At 40.7% G+C, this 18,684-nt stretch overlaps 1 protein-coding gene across 1 annotated transcript in view; it reads right to left on the bottom strand.

Annotated features, from left to right (window-relative positions):
* mbo (Nuclear pore complex protein Nup88) overlaps positions 1-18,451 on the bottom strand; it is a 60,604-nt gene extending 42,153 nt beyond the window's left edge. The window contains exon 1 of the mRNA XM_067351927.1: positions 18,167-18,451. Coding sequence (XP_067208028.1) covers positions 18,167-18,376 — 210 coding nt within the window. The 5' untranslated portion in view covers positions 18,377-18,451. The remainder of the gene's footprint in view (positions 1-18,166) is intronic.
* Positions 18,452-18,684: the final 233 nt, after the last annotated feature.

Here is an 18,684-nt window from a genome sequence, read left to right as displayed (position 1 = left end):
CAACCACTTCGGTCTCGTACAGTGGGGGTGGAAGCGGCCGTCGCGGCCGCCGCCGCCGTCGCCGCCACCGGTTCCGCACACCTCACCTCGCGATGGTTAGGACGGAGGTTGGGCGTGCGAACCCGACGAGGCATCCCGGGATTTGAACTGGTACCACCCACAAGGTCCATCGCGCCGGTCCGGCCGTCCCGCGCGCGAGAAGCCGCGCTATTTTCTCTCTCGCGACGCTCCGTAACGAACGGAAGTCCTTCCCTCCTCTTTCCCGGCACGTCGTCATCGTTCCCCTACCGGTTCCATCGGCCAGTCATCGAATAGCCCTCCCAGATTCGTTAAGAAAGCTTAGCTGCATGCGCAATGCACTTTGTATCTTTATGGAGGCACAAGAATGGGATCTTACGATCTGGATGCAGACATTTTGCTTGCGTTACTCCGCGATACTTTTTTAATTGTATAACTAATGATTTTCGATAATATAAAATAATTACGGTGGAGATTGCTATATGAAAACAGATGGCCTGATTTATGCTTCCAAATCTTAAAATTTTTAATTATCTGACAAAAATAATCTATTTTATCGTACGTTTTCTACAGTTTATTAGTTTATCGAATAGCCAAAACATTTTACGAATTTGTTCGAATAAAAAGCTTAATCAATCAATTTCGCGTGCTTAATCGTTGCAAATAAAATCAAAAGTGTATTTCGAGATACAGCGACGATGAAAGTACCACTTTCCCAAAGTTTATAGCATCACGTTGTCCGTTTGTCACTTAGCTTATTGTCAGAAGGAATGGCAGAAAAGGATTAAGAAGAAGTAGGAGCAGTAGAACATAGTGGTAGATGGTAGTTGGAAGAAGGCGGAAAGCAACGAAATGAAACGTTCGCAAACGAGTCACGATCCCCTAATTAGGAGACTAAATACCGCTGACGTTTTTTGCCGTTGCAATATTATCATATTTAGTATGCGCACTTAGGAAGCCAGCTTAAATAAGCCCTGGGACCGGGCGAGCTCGGAAGCTCCGCGCCGGGCGAGAGCACGAAGCGCAATAAGTTCCGCTGGTCGAGCTGCACGTCGTATTTCTGTAGAAGCTTTAAGCTGGCCCACGTGCCAACGTTTCTCAACGCGGTCAGAAAATCGCGCCAAGTCGAAGAAAGGCCGTTATGGAGGAAAGAGCGATTTCGGTTGGTCTTGATTGGATGAATCGCAGCCGATGTCGCTTCGGCCTTCGATTCGTGGCTTCAACCGGCGTTGAAATCTCCTCTCTATCGCGGCCGCAAATTGCATTCGCATTTCCGGCTATTCCGAGTTTTTCAGTTACGCATCGATGTGAAAATATCTGTTGACATCGTGAATGTAGAATTTACAGCAATTGATATATCAAAAACTCTACTTATATTCTTTCAATTAGAACGCTATTAAAGCGATCATTTGAGAATCTTGTGTTCTTCTACCGAGAACCGATTTAGTGAAAAGTGACAGAGACGAAGAACGAAGATAAGGAGAGACATTATCAAGTCGCGTCAAGCTGGCATTCCTAGTGGAGGTGTCATGGGGTGGCGTTGGCGAAGACGGTTAAGAAAAGTTTGAGTAGAGAAAGAGAGAGAGAGAGAGAGAGGGAGAAGGTCGAACGATGGACAGGGCGGAAGAAGAAAGAAGAAGTGAGAGAAAGAGAGAAGCATCAGGAGGCTACGAGAGGTTCTAATTTACCGGGACGCCGGGACTTTGCGTCTGAGGCTGGAGCTAACTGCTAATTTAAGGGTTAATTCCTTGGGAGACAAGTTGGCAGAGTTACGGCGAAAATATTCATGGCATTATGCATATGCTTAGGCGGACGAGAGGACGTCGCTAATAAAAATTAAAAAGTCTAATTGCGAAAGAGTCGTCTTAGCAGCATTAAGACTCCTATCAATTTCTTCGCTGTCCCGCGGTCGCCAAGCAGGCATTGAGTTGTCTGTTACTACCGAACGATATGATTTAATTTTGAATTCATTATATGACACCTATCGACGTTTACACTAATTCCTAATTACTCATTTTATTTTGTTTGTACTTTAATTAAAACTTTTAAGATAGTAGAAGTTAAGTAGAAGTTAAGTGGAAATCGTAAACAATTTTAAATTATCTCGTTGCAAAATACAAAATTAATACTTATGTATAAAATTGATATTTCAATTGTCACTCAAAGATTTAAATTATAGAAATGCTATATAGCATTCAATAAATCACAGTTTTTGAACTGAGAATACGATATATATATATATAATGTATAAGGGATACGGTTTAAAGTGGGGTCGAAAAAACCTTCTCGCGTTCCCGTTTAAATTTCAATCAAAACTAATAAAATATTCCTTCCTTAAATATCTTTTCCCATTGAAGGAGAAACGTACCCTCGATGCCGAAATCGTCTTTCGTCTGCATCGTCGCTTCCGTAATTTGATTTTCGCCTCGGGCGACAAAGGGCACATTGCAATTTCGTACTTCGATTTTTCAGCCTCGCGATGTTTCTATCTTCGCTCGCCAACATATTGAATTGGCAATTGTATACGCAGAATGGAGAAACGCGACAGGAATGACGGAAAAAAGTCTCTTGTGTGGGTAGAAATGGTACTCTGGGGTGACCTTACAATGAAATACATTCACCCTTTCTATCACTGTCGCGATTTGCTCCTTCTGCTTCCGAGGTTGAGATTGAAAACCGAGAGATTTCGATGACACTTAGATATTTCTACGCGGCGCGTCGAAGCGTTATACGTTACAATATTTATATTTTCTAAGACAAAAAATTCAAGAATATAGATTAACAAAAATATTCACTTCAATCTAAGAAACATTGTTTACATTATATTACATCAAACGACGTGTACTGCAATGTACAAATCTAACATATTAAATTTCAAGATGTCGCATTGTCATATTGAATATATGTCATTTAGTGTAAAATTTGCAACGTAATAATTTAATAAATTACGGCTCCCTATCAATGGAAGTTAAATGGAAGTGAAAATTATCGCAGCATTCAGTCTGAAAATTTGCGAAAACATTTCACCTAAATAACAAAGATTTCATATGCTGTTTTACGTAATAAAAGTATTATGCGTAAAGTTATACGTATACGTAACAAAAATAATTAATTTAATAAATAATTCCTCGCCCTTGTGATTATTTCTTGCGCCATTAAATGCTTGATGAATCTTTCATACACACGATGTTAATTTAAAAGCTGCGTGATGTCGTTTGCACTTCGTAACTTTCGTCGCTATGTCGGTGTGGCTGCGCTTGTGGTGAGTAAAAAAGTCGCACGAGGGTTGAAAAGCCCGACAGGAGGCTGACAGTCGGATTTGTACATTTTAAGTAGTAAGCCGGCTCTGTTCCGCTTTCCTTCGGTCCCTTATTTCACGCGATAAATAAGGCCGTAACTCCGCAGCAAGAGCGATAATTAAATCGAAACACTTCGAGCAGTTTTTTTTCACTTTCGAGCGGAATTGAACCATCATGATGTCGACTGAAAATGAGTGCTTTAAATAAAAACGAAGTGAGCGTAATCCGTATGCTCTTACCGAGCTATCTAGTAAAAACAAGAAAGATTCAAAAAGCAAATAATCATTTTGTATTCCGAATGCGCATAAAATTTCTATTTGATAAAATACATCTTTATCTCGCAATAGTTTAATAAAACTTAAAAAATGTTAGTGGAAAGTCTTAAGAAATATGATGATTAAAAAAGCACATGTCATCTTTTTAATGTTTGAACAATACTTTTTGATTAGAATACATTTTTCTTTTTTCCAATGTTTCTTGTAAAAGAAAATTAGTGAAGGAGTTAAATTGACGATCAAAAGTATGTTCAATATTACAACGGAATTACGGATTATCATTCCTTTGTGGCATTAAGTGGAGTGCGATATCGCTGTCATTAAAGCAGTCGAGTTACGATATTCCGTCTCCTTCCCCGACCGTCGAAGGGCCACGTTCGCCGAGGCGCGCTTGTAAAAATAAAGGAAATTTATTTGCGTAATTTGAGCGGAAGCCGAGAGCTCGCATTCTGCGATCGCGTCTCCTCTTCTCGTGCTATCGTCGTCGCCGTCGCCCGCGCCGTCGACATCACCGACCTGGTCGACACCGGTAGTACCGTGCCGCGGAGAATGGCAATATAGTTTCCCTAATGATGCTTAAAAATCCTGAGAGGACGATATTAAGAATATGACTACCAACGCTCGGATCCATGGCAGGAACGCAAGGCGACAGTGAATAAAGACAGTGAGGAACTGGCCGCAGCTTTATCAATTTTTATAATTCGTAATAAATTCTAGAAAACACGTAACATGTCTATTATTAAATTTTGCATGCATACATTTATTCCAATAATTATAATTTTAAGCTCGCTAGATGATATAATTCGCGATAGAATTCAAGAAATCTATTTATAATTTTGTATAATAAAAACATTTGAAGAATCAAAATACATATCACTGATGTATTTTTTGTATATGTATTTTTAATTTTTAAATGTTTTCTGTATTACACGGCACATAAAATTATAAACAGAACGAATTTTGTCGCGAATTATAAATCGTCTAAAGAAGACTTAAAAATGAATTAAAGTTTCATGTTACGTTTTTAAAAAAAATTGATACATTTTGTGAAATAATTTATTAAATAATTTTCAACGTATTGTATGCACTAATAATTTAATAATACTATCATTTTTAATAAAATTATCGTATAATCTATATATATCGTTCATTTTGGATATAAAGTTTATTCAAATAAATAAAATGCCTAAACGCGTGAGTCTCTCAGATTGTTTTAAGAATATCAATTAATTAATATTAATATTAATCGATAAATTTTCTGGGTATTTCATAATCATAAGCCCGTGAAGTTATCATATAAATATTACTAAAGTTTATCACTATTCATATGTTAGCAAAAAGATATTAATAACTCAGAAAGAATGTGGATTCAATTTCGATTTTTAACCACTCGGAGAAGCGAGTTAAACGCGCAATGAAACAGTCGCCGGTACCGTTAGCACCCTTTCTGGCGAGCGGCAATATAGTTTCCCTAATGGCACTTAAAAAAATCTTAAAAAGACGATATTAAGAATGTGACTACGACGAAAGAGAGCCGAGGGTGGGATCCGGAGAGCCGACGGGAGGACGAATACGAGAGGACGTCCAGGGTGGAAGACAGGCCGGAGATGGTTACGAGGGTAGGAGTTAGCAGCCGTGGTTAATCGCCGTAAGACAACCGGAGAAATGAGCGAACAGTAACGCGGGGGTGGCTTCTCTCCTTCCCCGAGGAGTTCTACGTAGAGGTGGGATTGAGGTGGAATTTAAAAGAGTGTCGAGTGTCGCGGCGCGGAACAAGGGAAAAAAACGCGAAGAAATTAAAGATGAACCTTCAGCGAAATGGGGCGTGAGCTTACAAGGACTCTCCGCTTTTCAAGGCGCTCGCGCTACATTCTACGCGTTTTACGTTTCGAGCCGAGTGCCATCTCGGCGGCTCGATCGAGCCGCGTTCTGGAAATAAAACTCTTTTATAGGCTTATATGTATAAACGTGCGCAGCCAAGAGTGAGCTCAGTCAACGATCTCAAAATCAGACTACGCGTTATTACATGATGTGGCGTTATTGCAAATAAATAATCCATTAAGTTTTATAAACACTAACAAATGTTATATCATTAATAATTAGTAAAAAGTTTAATATAGATATTTTTGATTACGTTGAGAGCAAATAAATTTAACATAAAGAAACAATACTGTTCGTTGAATGTAATTGTTAGACATATTTTAAATAAATAATAAGAATTATATTCAAAACTTAATTTGAAAAAAAATATACTTGTGATAGATACAAATTTCTGGATATTTAATGCCCCATAAAATAAAACTTTTTTTTAATAATATTACAATATCATTGATATATGCCAATTAGAAATAAAATAAGTAATACGTGTCTAAATAGAGTAGTTGCGGACTATTTAAACGAAATCCCTTTAAAGTAAAATAGCAACGGTATCTCCTGAATACAAAATATCAATCAGCTGCAGGGGTGACTGGCGCAAGAAAAATACTTGGTAATTACGGTAGATTTCCTGCACCATGGAGCGATCCAATCAGCAAGTAAATACAGTCGTTACCATGATTACTTTACGAGGAGATTTCGATTTAAAGAGCCGCAGCACTTAAAGAAAGACATCCTATTTTTCACAGTGCCGACAAGATCTCGAGCATTTTTCACATTGTAATTTCTTAAATGTATCATCAAATGACAAACGACTTTAGCGAATCTCTATTAGCAATCTGTTTATGAAGCATCTATTATAACGTATGTGAAATCAACGTGTTTGACTGCGACAGAGTTCATTCTGACATGCTCTCGTGCGCACGAAACGGTAAGATATTCCGGTCATAACGTTCGGCATCCATTTTTCTTTCGTCTGCGTCCCCTTCGAGGTCAGAAAATCCACGTCCGACCCAACCCGTGCAAGGGGGCGCGGTATTATAACGAATCCTCGCGGAAATTAAAGGAAGGACCTTTATGTATTCTCCCGAGAATTCATACGTAGCCGGTTAATTACAAAATTCAAATTAACGCGAAAAATAGCGGCAGATCCGACGTGGGGTCTGACGGTTTTTAAGGATTTCTCCCTTTTTAAGGCTACAGACTCGCCTACTTATTACGTTTTCTCAGTGGCTCCGCGCACTGGCCTAGCAGTCCGTTATTTACCTACTCGAGGTTTTAATTACCTACCCCTGGCTCTCTACGGCGGACAGAAAAGTAATCTTGGAAGTATGTGAAAGCGGCCGGTGTATTCACGTAGCAACGTTAGGAACAAAGTAGGTATATCGGTCTGAGCTAACCCCATCCCTTTAATGAATACGAAACCGTGTGTGGTTGAAAAATACATTCTTGACGTTTGCTTGGAACAGAAATATTATATATATAATATCTCGCATAATAAATTTTTGAAATAGTAATAATTATACAATACATTTCTTTTACGTTTGAGTGGTATTAGTGATCTATTGATTGCATCGTAAAATTTTGTTTGATTAATATGAAGCTTCACATTAATTTCTTTGTAGTTGCTGCAATGATAAGACAACATCTCTTTCCATGAAAAATTGAAATAAGTACTAATTTAAGATCATGTACACTTTATATATCCACTTTGTATTTCAATAGCAATTGCGAAATGTTCTTATCCAGAATTCCAAGCTAAATTTCTTGTATTCTTATTCTGACATCGTATCGCTTTTACAATATGTGAAAACAACACGAAGACTGTACCATCTGCACAGAGTCTCTAGTGATACGCATAAATCGCCATAACCGTTTCCAATCGTCAGGCACAAACGGCACAGACGTTTCGAGCGAGAAGTCGCGTAAACGTGCCAGCCAGGGAGAGGCAATAATACTTGTTTGTCCAAATGCAAGCAGCAACCGCGGTGAAAACCGATGCTGATGCCCTCGCAGACGCGATGCCGTGCTGTATCGGAGTTACGAGCGACATAAAAAGTTACAGTTACATTATAATAAGCTATACCAGCGGCATATGCGGTGCGCGAGCTGCGCGAAAAGAGTAGAACGATTCCAGCGAGTTTATACGTCCGCGGATGTAAATTCGCGCGAAGCCGCGTAGAAGGGTACCATGAGTCCGCGATTTATTGTCGCGTAAAAGCGAAAGTCCCGATTATTGGCGCATTTAAAAGCTCGTAATGGGGGAGTTTTCCTGCCAAAGAGTGTAAAAAAAAAAAACACGAAAGATTTTCGCTATTAATGGAAGCAAGGCCAATCCGATGTGCAGCGTGTTTCCTACGCTTTTATTCGCGATTTGTTTCACGCTTACATTTAACCTGATTATCTCTAAAACATATTCAACGAGTGCGAATGCGTCATTTTTTAAGCAATAATTATTACGCAGACATATGTATGCTCATATCATTGCAACATATGTAAATAACACGTAATAAAATTATAAAATAATTTATCATACGCACATTGTCGTTGTCTTACGCGGAAATTAAATAATAAATGTAATTCATATATTTCGGTGTTCAAACCATTAACAAAAAAAAAATTATGAAATTAGAGAATAATATTTTTCACGCGCAACTCTCACATGCTGATTAATTTCTATCAGCTTCCTAATAATATTAATATGCATACATCAAAGCCGCGAATATGGCAATCAACGCGATATGGTGCGCGGCCGTGTGTTCTCGGCGGACGTACAGTCGTGCATAATATAAAGCGGCCGTTCGGCGAGACGAAGTCGGAATAAACGGAAATTACCGAGGCCATCTTGTAATTATACGGCTAATAGGAAGGTAATTTAGTGTCTCGAACTCGAGTTACCAGCGCAACGGCGGCGTCGGCGGCCGCCGGTAGCCCACGTCGGCAGCGGCCTTCGCGGAAAATTAAAATAATAAACGGCATCGTTAGGATTCATCATCTGATTTTAATTTCCATTCCGAAATGATTGCGCATTATCTCCAGGGCCGCCCCGTAACACCGTTTCTGGATTTACTGCTGGAGGGCCAAGCCAGACGCTTGGTACGCTCGTTCTTTCTCCTTCCACTTCAATTTCGTCTCTCTTCTTATTCTTTTAGCATTTCGTGCCCTCTTCTTGTTGTCGCCCCCTTTGGCGATTTAACATCGCGAGAGTTGAATCCTTGACGGAGAATTCGATCAAATTTGCGATGTTTTGGCTTGATCGAAATGTTAATCGAGGCAAAATTCTGTTAAAATTGCGCGATTTTAATGGTAAGTTTATAAGATTTCACGCTGCTTATCATATCTGTCTCATAATTAAATGAAAAATACTGATAATAAAATTTCTTTGTTACGAGTTGCCATCTATATTGTATAAAGCATGACGTGAGTGGGATTGCTACTTGTATCTCCATGTGTGCCTCATAAAACATATCAATAAATTAAAAGCGTGTTCGCTGTAGACCATTGTCATATTCGCCGTTAGAGTCGTTGCGGCAGATTAAAAATTATACATTCATAAGTCGCTATACTCTCTGTTTTGCGAATTATATAGTATCACGTTTTTTCGCCAGTCGTCGCGTTAATTGCCTTGCTAATCTTATTTATCGGAAAGATTAAAGACAATGAAGATGCATAGTAAAAATAAAAAAACAAAAGCAATTTCTCCCTCTCTTTTTATATATATATATATATATGTATATATATATATATTTATGTTTTTTTCCAAGTATATAGTCGGTATTGAAAAAGTTTAGCGCGTTGTCGTGGATTTCTAATAAAACCTTCGCGAAGGGTGACATAGCCTTCTCAATAAAAGCGTGCCGATAAAGCAGTCAACTTTGTCGACTTCGTCGCTGTTACGACAGTTACACGGCAGTTCGTCGGCACAGTCAACGTTTTATGATTCCAAAGTGTAAAACAGCACGCTTTAACGGACAAGTTTTCTCAAGGCAGAGAGCAATGAAAACGACCGTTTTAACTGACCATTTATCAATATTCTGGTATATTTATACGGCGACATGAATATTTTAGTGATATAATCTGATCTTTATAAAGATTTGTAAATTTTAACTAGGACAGCCGTCCACTTGTATCCTCTTGGAAATTTTGAAGTAAAACAATATTGATTTTGTTAATACTACTTTCAGATATCAAAAGTGTACATTTTCAAACTTTCTTCATTTCATAAAATATTCTACGTTCAACTTTTTTTAAAAAACCAGTTTAATTTACTAATGATAATAGTATTTGAAACTCAAGATGGTATAATCGAGGAACGTAAGAGTATATTAAATGTCTGTTTGATATGTTTTATTACTTTCCAATTTTTTTACTTTTGCTTAACTTAAAATATGCTTCACATTTTACATAACGTGAATTATGATCAAAGAAAGATTTATGAAGAGAAAACAATTTCTACTGATCCTGCCTAAAATATAATTAACTCTGACAAAATTCTGACTAAATGCGATGATGTTGCTACTTAACAACCGAAAAACACAAACCTATGTATTCTCCTCTTTGCAGTAACGCGGTTTTAGGCGTCACAAGCGCTAATTATATTTCTGGCGGCGTTACGTTGTCATGCGAAAAAAATATTTTAACGCCCGTTTTTTTTTTCCCCCGAGGACGATCAAAAAAACTGGCGCAGCGACAACGTCGCATGAAAAAATTGCGCTCGACAATTTTTTTTCGGAATCCCCTATCATCCCTCGTTCGTTTCTACGAGCTGCGCGTTATCACGATCGTTACCACGGCCGGGATATGCGGCCACGCATCAGACGATTTTGGAAAATAAAGTTTATCGCCTTCACAGCCCGCGCTGCTACGCTGCATAATAGGGCGTCCGCCGACGAAACGTAGAAAGTATATTACCAGCGTTGGCTCACACCGGTCGTAGGAGCTGACATAATTTTTATGCGCGCCCGCGCCAGCTCCGCACGCGCGCCAACGAATACGGTGACGCTGGCGAACATGTTCTGGACCGGCAGGACAGAATTTCCTCACGTTGACTCCTGATTTAACGCGTGTTCCTACACGAAGAGGTGTAATAACGCTTTGTCACATCATGGCGTGGGACTTAAATCAGCGCGTTCAAATGTGCCCGCGGCGTAACAAGATAGCTTTTGTAAATGCATTGCGACTCAAGGCGAACGGTGAATCATTTTTTTTTTTTGCGTTTAAATGGAACATCGCGTTATGCTGTTTCTTTTCAACAAAAAAATATTAAACTTTCAAAATTATTAATTACCGGCATAAATTTAATCAAACGAAACCAATAAAATACATAATAAATATTGTTTTTTGTGCTATTCACATTCTTTAGCGTCGTTTACTAAATTATATATCGAGTGCTCATGCGTGAACCTCGTGAGAAAAAGGGTGGAAAAATGAAAAATGACATAAATACTACCGGAAACATAAATTTTCCTATCGGTACGCGACTATGACAGCAGGCCGGCGTAGCCGTTCGTGTCGGCTCCTAAATCTTCCCTTTTGCCGGCGTCGCGGCTGAGGATACGAAACTTCGGAATACCTCGAGAAAGGAGTCCGATTGTCTACGGGTGTACGGTTAGGTAAGTGGCTAATTAACATTACAACTACCCGCTAGGAGTCCTCCGTCCCCCGCTACCGACGACAACGCCGCCGTTCTTCGTCGACGACGACTCCCGGCACTCGCGCATTCGCTCGTCGTCGCGTAATTTAAGTGTGCCACCGAAGACACGGTTTCACCGCGCCACGCCAGGCATTATCATGGTAATTTGTTAGAAACAAACATTATAATTCGAGAAGGCCGTTGCGGCGGGGCGCGAGAGACGGTGGCCGTTTTCGCGGGGTGAGAATCCGTCGTCGGTCGCGCGGGGAGGTGGCCGAGTTGTCCGGAGAGAGCAAGGCGGCGAGAGCACCGAAGAAAGGGGGACGCAACCGGGAGGTTGGTGCGAGAATCGCGGGCAAGGGTTGAGACTTGGTACCCAAGTTAAAGGCGTAAGATCCGCTGTGTTTTGGACAGTGTCCATTGTCTCGGGGTTATTTATTAGAGACGGCGCCGCTGGCTTCGCCTTCGCCTCCTCCTCCTCCTCTTTGCGAAGAGCAGGCGAAGACCGGGCTAAGATGGCGCGTTACGCCATATAACGGCGTCGGGATTTATATCTCGGTCCTACTACCAAGACGCCATTATGCCACCGTCGCGGCCGGAACCTTGCCTCTCTTTGCCCACCCCTTTGCCATGACTATAGGTGTCCGGGGATCTTCTGTCCGCGAGTCTTCGTCGTCGGTGATTCAATGGCGATTAAGGCGTTTCAAATGGGCTTTCGGCTGTCGAGCGATATGTATCGGACGTAAAATGGAAATAGCTCGGTAATTCCGCGTGCTTGCCCGGGAACATCCCGGGGAATTACGATTTCATTGTTTCCATCGGGCTCTACGATCGAGTGATGGGAAAGACGGCGGTTGTAAGAGTCTCTTCCATCATTTTATTTTACTCATTATAGCAAAATTAAATTTAACTGAATAAAAATCGTGAATTTATTTTCTAAGAAATTCTATCGTATTTTAATATTAACAGATTTGTATTAATCAAGAATTCAACTACACCTCCCGACAAGGTATGTAATATTGAATTTGAATGCATCTTTATTGTGTTATATTTGCAAATAAAATATCATACGTAGTTATTTTTGTGAAAGTTGAAACTTAAGATTGCTCGAGGACCGTGTCCCGAGCTGCGCAGAGAATCGCGGGGTACGAAAGAGAGTGCGAGAAGGGGAAGGAGGTCGGATAGATATCTTCAGAAGGCGAGAGTCGGGCGTGGTGGTGCGGGGACGAGAGCTTGAACAGCCACCACTAAAATCCGTGCCGCGCGCCACTTCCTGTGCGAGGTGGAGCCGTGGAATTATTAGATATGCAACCGCGACGGCTCGCCTCCTACGGGCATTATTAAACTTAGTTATGAATGCCCATTAAAACTGTAAAGGAAATGCATTAGCCTTCCAAGGCGTCCCGCGGATGACAAAGCCACCCCTCCCCCCCCTCCACCCACTGCAAAAGAACCTTCCTCTCTGCTCGACCCTCTCCTTCTTATTCGTCAGAATAGACGATCCGATACGCTTGGTGATCGAGACAATCATTATAGCGACAAAGCTACGTCGTTGAAAAATATTTCTCGTTGCCGATTATCTTGTACGTGCATTGAAAAATATTATTTTTTTTAATGTAAATTGAGTCAAAAGTTACGGATATTTAATTTCTTCCAATCACTTTGCTACTTCGCAAGAAAATGATTTCACGATTAACGCATTCTAATTATTATCAGTTAAACTTCAACACGCTGAACGAGATTCAATCGTCGCTATTACATATAAAATATTACATATATATGGTATTATATAAACCATTTTATCAAGTAAACATCTAGTGTTACAACTGTCATATTTGGAAAGTTAATATAATTTCAGAGTTTGAAATCACCTAATTAAGCTTGCCTATTCTCGCGACGCATTACGGAAGAGCAAAATCTGAAGGTGTCTTAGATTATGGGTTCCAAGGGCTCGATAATTGCTCAGCTCTCGTCGATGTGGCCCTCGGACAGCCAACCGTGTTACAAAGACACGGCGCCTCTATCGTTATCATAAGGGTTGCTCCGAGAAGTCTCTGCGAAGGGTTATTAGCGCGGAATTATTATCATTGCGGGAGCCTCGCAGCCCTTTCACCGCTCATAGGCTATACACGCGACGATAATGGAGGCCGGTGGGTGCGCGCCCGGTTCCTTCCAAGACTAAGGGCGTATTCCGTATTTTAACGGGCAGCTTTGACAATGGACCACCGTCGTTCTTGTATACGACTTCGCGGCTGCGAGAGATAAAGGTGCTAGTTTATGAGTACACGAGCTACACATTCGCACTCTTACGTCTTGCGCGTGTATTGGACGTTCTATAGCGGCTCGCTTTCGTCTTCAACGTCCAATAACATCGGTGATGCCAGTTTAAGTGCCCCTTTGACGATTCATTAAACCCCGTATTTGATATCGAACAATTTTATGATCTGCGTATCTTGCGCCGTGCCGCGTGTAATTAATTCAGTAATTAATTCGATAGTAAGTGTATTGTTTGGATTCCTAATGTAATACTTTTTTCTATCTGTCGTGTCTTTAATGAATTTAGGATTAACTTTACTCAAGAAAAATTTAGATCTTTAATATTAAATATTTTAATAAAGCTCAGAATAAAAATTTGTCAAAGCAAGAGCTATGTGAAATTAAATGAGAAATAAAAATAAGAAATTGAATTTTAATTACAACAAATAGTCATAAAGAATTGTAAATTTTCGCAGTTGAATATGTATATAATTTCCATTGCAAAGTATATACTCATTGTTACTCTCAGCATATTTTTGATCGGAATATAAGCGGTAAATACAGCAGACTGAATATTTGTGATAATCCCACGCGATTATCCCCCTGATGCTTTCAAGGCAAAATTCCTATTAACAAATGAATCGAGAGAGACAGAGAGAAAGAGAGAGAGAGAGAGAGAGAGAGAGAGAGAAAAAGAAAAATTCCGTCAGTTCACATAAGGTTACCGCGTTTTCCACATCTCTGAGAGCGTGATGATTCGAGTGCTCGAGCAGTCGTGGAAAAGAGAAAGAGAGAAAGACAGCACGGGAGAAAACGTGGAAGGGAAAATGTATCCGTGCCGACGGTGGAACAAAATACGAATGCCGAGAAGGGGTTGCACAAGGGGGGAGGAAGAGGGGGGGGGGGAGAGGGGGGCGACCGATGTCTACCACAAAAGCCATTGTCCGCCACTTACTGAATTCGTCGAGCCTCTCTCGCTTCCACCCCGCCGTATCCAGCGTACACAGAGAGCTACGCGCGCCACCCGATGTAAAACACTTCCCGTGAATTTTATTACTCTAGGTACCTCCTCGTATACCTCCACGTGCACAGCGCGGCACCTAACCCGGCCAGGAACCGCCAGGACCACCCCCACGTTTGCTTATACGCTCGGGCGTGAATCTGACCGCGGGAACATTCAGACGTACACGCACGCACGCACGCACACACACGCGGACATTTACGCGTGCACGTACAGGCATACAGAGCTATGTCGCGTATGTCGTGGTTATTGCTTGTGTACACACAGAACGGGAGGCTGCACATGTATTTACCGGCGGGTAGGCGGGCCCGCAGTTACAAATGTCACCGTAAAATTACTTTTTAATTATCGTCGAGAGGATTTCGCTTATTACGCGATATTCCGCTCTGTTCCTGAGACGAAGGCAGCGGCGGCGACGGCGGCTGGTGCCGGAGGCAGGAATTCGCCCGAAATTTTCTATTTTGTTTGCGCCGTTGACCCTTGCCCGTCGCGGCGGCAACGGTGCTTTTAATTTAGATAAGATTGCCCCTTTTATACGTCGTGAGACATATAGAAAGCCTCACGTAGGTCGTTGACATCGCATCGTGCTCCGGAATCGAAGTAGTGCTTATCTCGATGCGATTGCGATCGTCTGCGTTTTGCGTTTTTAATCATGGTAGATAATGTTGAGACAATGAATCTGAAGGATTACGCATAACAATATAAGCCGCTTTATACGCAAGATTCCGAACTTGTAAAGGTTAAATTGTTTCCCGTATATTAAACATTTGTAATTTCTTTTAATAAATTAACATAGAAAAATTATTCTAGGAAATATGAGATATTGGGAAATAATAAAATATCGAAAATTTATTATTTTGAAATGTGCAAAGCTTTTCAAATAAATATCTCGTTTGTCGGCAAGTATTAATCTTCGTACCGCGTCTTAAATTTTAATATCTTAAACTTGAGCAACTTAATTTCCCATAAAACTCGCGTTTGTTTCCAGCAACGAGTACCGCGGTTCTTGAAGAGGACAAACCGCGAATGAAAAGTTCGGCCAAGAAAATGGCCCTCTTTCATCCGCCAAATATTATCTTGACGACAACGCGGACGATTCGTTTGCGCGGCGGTAAATTCGCGAATTAAAGAACTTATTCCATTTGGGCAGCCAAAGGGGTGTGAACGCTTTCGCGTTCGTATTATCTCTCGGCCCGGCCGTTGGAGACGGGGGGAGACGGGGCAAAAAGGGAAAGAGAGCGTAACCGGCAGGAAGGCGAGAACGAAGGACGAGAGCCGGGAATGACCTGGCGAAAGGCGCGGGAGGAAAAGAGAGATAGCTCGAGGAGAGGGTGAGAGGGAGGGAAGGAAGGAGAGAGAGAGGGCGCGTTTAGACGTTCGTTCCGCTGGTAACAAAGATAACTCTATGCAATAAAAATGATTCAAAGTTTCCCGCAGCGGATGGCGGTTCCGATGGTGGAGCGGTTGACAATGGTGCGTCTTTGTCTCCGTCCCGCACCACGCTGCCGTCCCCCAACCCGCCGCCACTTTTGCCCACCGCCACTTTTGCCCACCGCCACCCTCGTCCGTATCCTGCGACACCTATCTTCCGGTTTAAAGTCCTGGCGTGCGCGCCAGAGAGGAACCTCGCTAACTTTTATTATTTACGACCGATATTTCAGCCAGGCCCGAGCGCGTACACCCGGTAGCGAGTCGAGCGCAAAGTGGCCGCCGCGATGTGACGTGTCGGTGGTATCGTTTAACGTAATCGATGTCTCCGAGGGATGGCCGAGGAACGGCCGAGGAAAGATTAGAAAATTATCTGATCTAACGTACGCGGTACATTAACTTGCTATCGCTAAGAAAAACTCGAGTTATTCCTTATTGTTATAAGCATACTTTGTGTCAATTTTCTCCACGTTTGTTTGATTTTTCTGTATATTAAACATAGTAAAGAATATTAAACATTTTAACTTCTTATTTCAATTAAATAGTGGTTGATTGCAACATAGCCACCATGAAGATTAAATGAAATATTACATCATCGCGTTATTAAAACGACAGTTGAGTGTAATTAACCGAGTACAGGGCTTATCGAATCAACGGATGAACGAGCGACGATCGGTACCGAGATACTATCAGGTCCCTTCGTCCCACTCTTATTTCTCCTCTCCTCCTCCTCACCGCCGTCGCGGGTACTTTTATCTGCCTAGCTATACGCATACGTATACATGTGACCCTATCCCCGATGAAGGGTCTGAATTTGCATTTTATTCGCAGTCGTGGAACCGCGGGTCCGTTCGTGTGGGCAACGTTCCTCCGCGGCGCGGACATTTATTTTAATTAAATTACTTCGGAGCGTCGAACAACCCATTTCCTATAAATTATCCCCTCGCCGCTCTTTTGCGCTCGCGCGCGCCGAGGCATTAACGTACCCGCTGATCCTACGGTGCCATTGAAATGAAATAAAAGCACCAGCGGCCAGCGGAGAACGAAACGTACCGCTTGACCATCCTCGCCGCGATTCCGCCGTCGCGCCGCTTCCCTTTCATTTACCACGCAATCATTTTCCGTGAGTACACCAGTAACGCGGGTTAATCTCAAGTTTCCTACTGCTCCAAGAACACAAATTCTTGTAGTGTCTTTCTTGTCATTTTTTATCGATTTGCAGCAGTGTTTAAATCATCGAATCAGAATAACAAACAAAAAATTGGTGCTAAGATCAATCGATAAAATAGCTCATTACTCCATACAAGATACAATTTTTTTCTACATTTTTTACTTTATACATTATTTAAAAACACATATCTAAGCTAATCAGTTAATCAAGATAAACAATTACTTTCCAGTGAATGGATTATGAATCTGCAATCAAATCTAAATAGGAAATTGTAATATTGGATCTTATTTTCTTAAGCATCTTGAAAACATTTTCTAAACTTATAAAATTATTTCAAAAATATTTCAGAATGCTTAAGAAAATAAAATCCAAAATCACAGTTCTTAATTTATATTTAATTATAGTTTCATATAATAAATGTACTAGAAGATAATTATTTATCATTATATTTGCCAATGTGCTCTTAAATAATATACAAAATAATAAAACAAAAAATTGTAACTTGGATTGATACAAGATATTTTTATTCTATCAATTGATTTTTATAATAAAAGTTAAATAATTTAAAATCCCAAATATATAGCCAAATATTAGCAATGGTATTAATATGACAATGTTGTCAATATGACAACATTATGGCATATTGACAACTGATTTTTGTTTACTAGGAATAATACAACCAAAATTCTTACATTTTATCATTTTATGACTTTAAATAATTAAACAGTGAAATAAAAGAATTCCTTCTACATTCAATAAAACAATTACTTTGTAGTGATTAATAATTAATTTCATGTGTCTTAATTATTGTTAATATCTTATTATATTCTTATCAATAATTCATATTTACTCATTAAACAAACAGAAGCAAGATAAATGTTATATAACGTGAATGAATATCATATATCACACACGGTATTATATTCATTATTTATATCTAAAACATTTTTATATAAGGTTATCAAATATTACAGCGATAAACATTCTGTACGAGAGGAGCTGAGAGCAACTTGAAAGCAAGATGTAAGCAATGGAAAACAGCGCGCAAGCGTTGACAGGATTAGGTTAGGTTGCAAAACACAACGCGTTATTCCATGCCGTTTTCGTATTTACGTTCAATAAATTCTTACATTTAACAAATTCTTCGACAAGTGCGAGTAAACAATACGTAATAACAGAAATAGTACTTACCTGATAAGGGCTGTCTTCGTCGAGTTCGCCACGGGCGGTCGCGATGTTGAACGTGAGTACACGACTTTTGTCAGTATTCCATACAAACAGCACATTGTCACGAATCTCCAGGATATTCCGCGTTTCCTTGATGCTGCTCGACAGGCTCGCTTTGAGATCTTTAAACACTCGACTTTCATTCAGCCGCAACAAATCCGTACACGATGACATTTTCCGCGCGGAATAAAGTTCCAAGCGCGCGCAATTGATGTAACACAGGAAAAACTTAGTTAGTTACCGCGGAAGAGTTGCCACTCCTTGCCTATCTAGGCAGCACCGTATGTAATCGCAACGTTGGACAACCTGCAACTTTTCGATCCGAGCGCTACAGAGTGGCGCTCGGATCGAGTTCGGACTACCGCGACATTTTGTATTCTAACGTATTTTAATGGTACAGTGATTTCGCGAGCGATCCATTTGAAAATATTGCGAGCGTCGATGATCGTGTTTTGCGACAGTTAATTTGGGCTATTAAGTCG

The sequence above is a fragment of the Linepithema humile genome, chromosome 3, assembly GCF_040581485.1.
Source record: "Linepithema humile isolate Giens D197 chromosome 3, Lhum_UNIL_v1.0, whole genome shotgun sequence".
NCBI classification, from domain to species: Eukaryota; Metazoa; Arthropoda; class Insecta; order Hymenoptera; family Formicidae; genus Linepithema; species Linepithema humile.
This window is presented reverse-complemented; position numbering and strand designations above follow the sequence as displayed.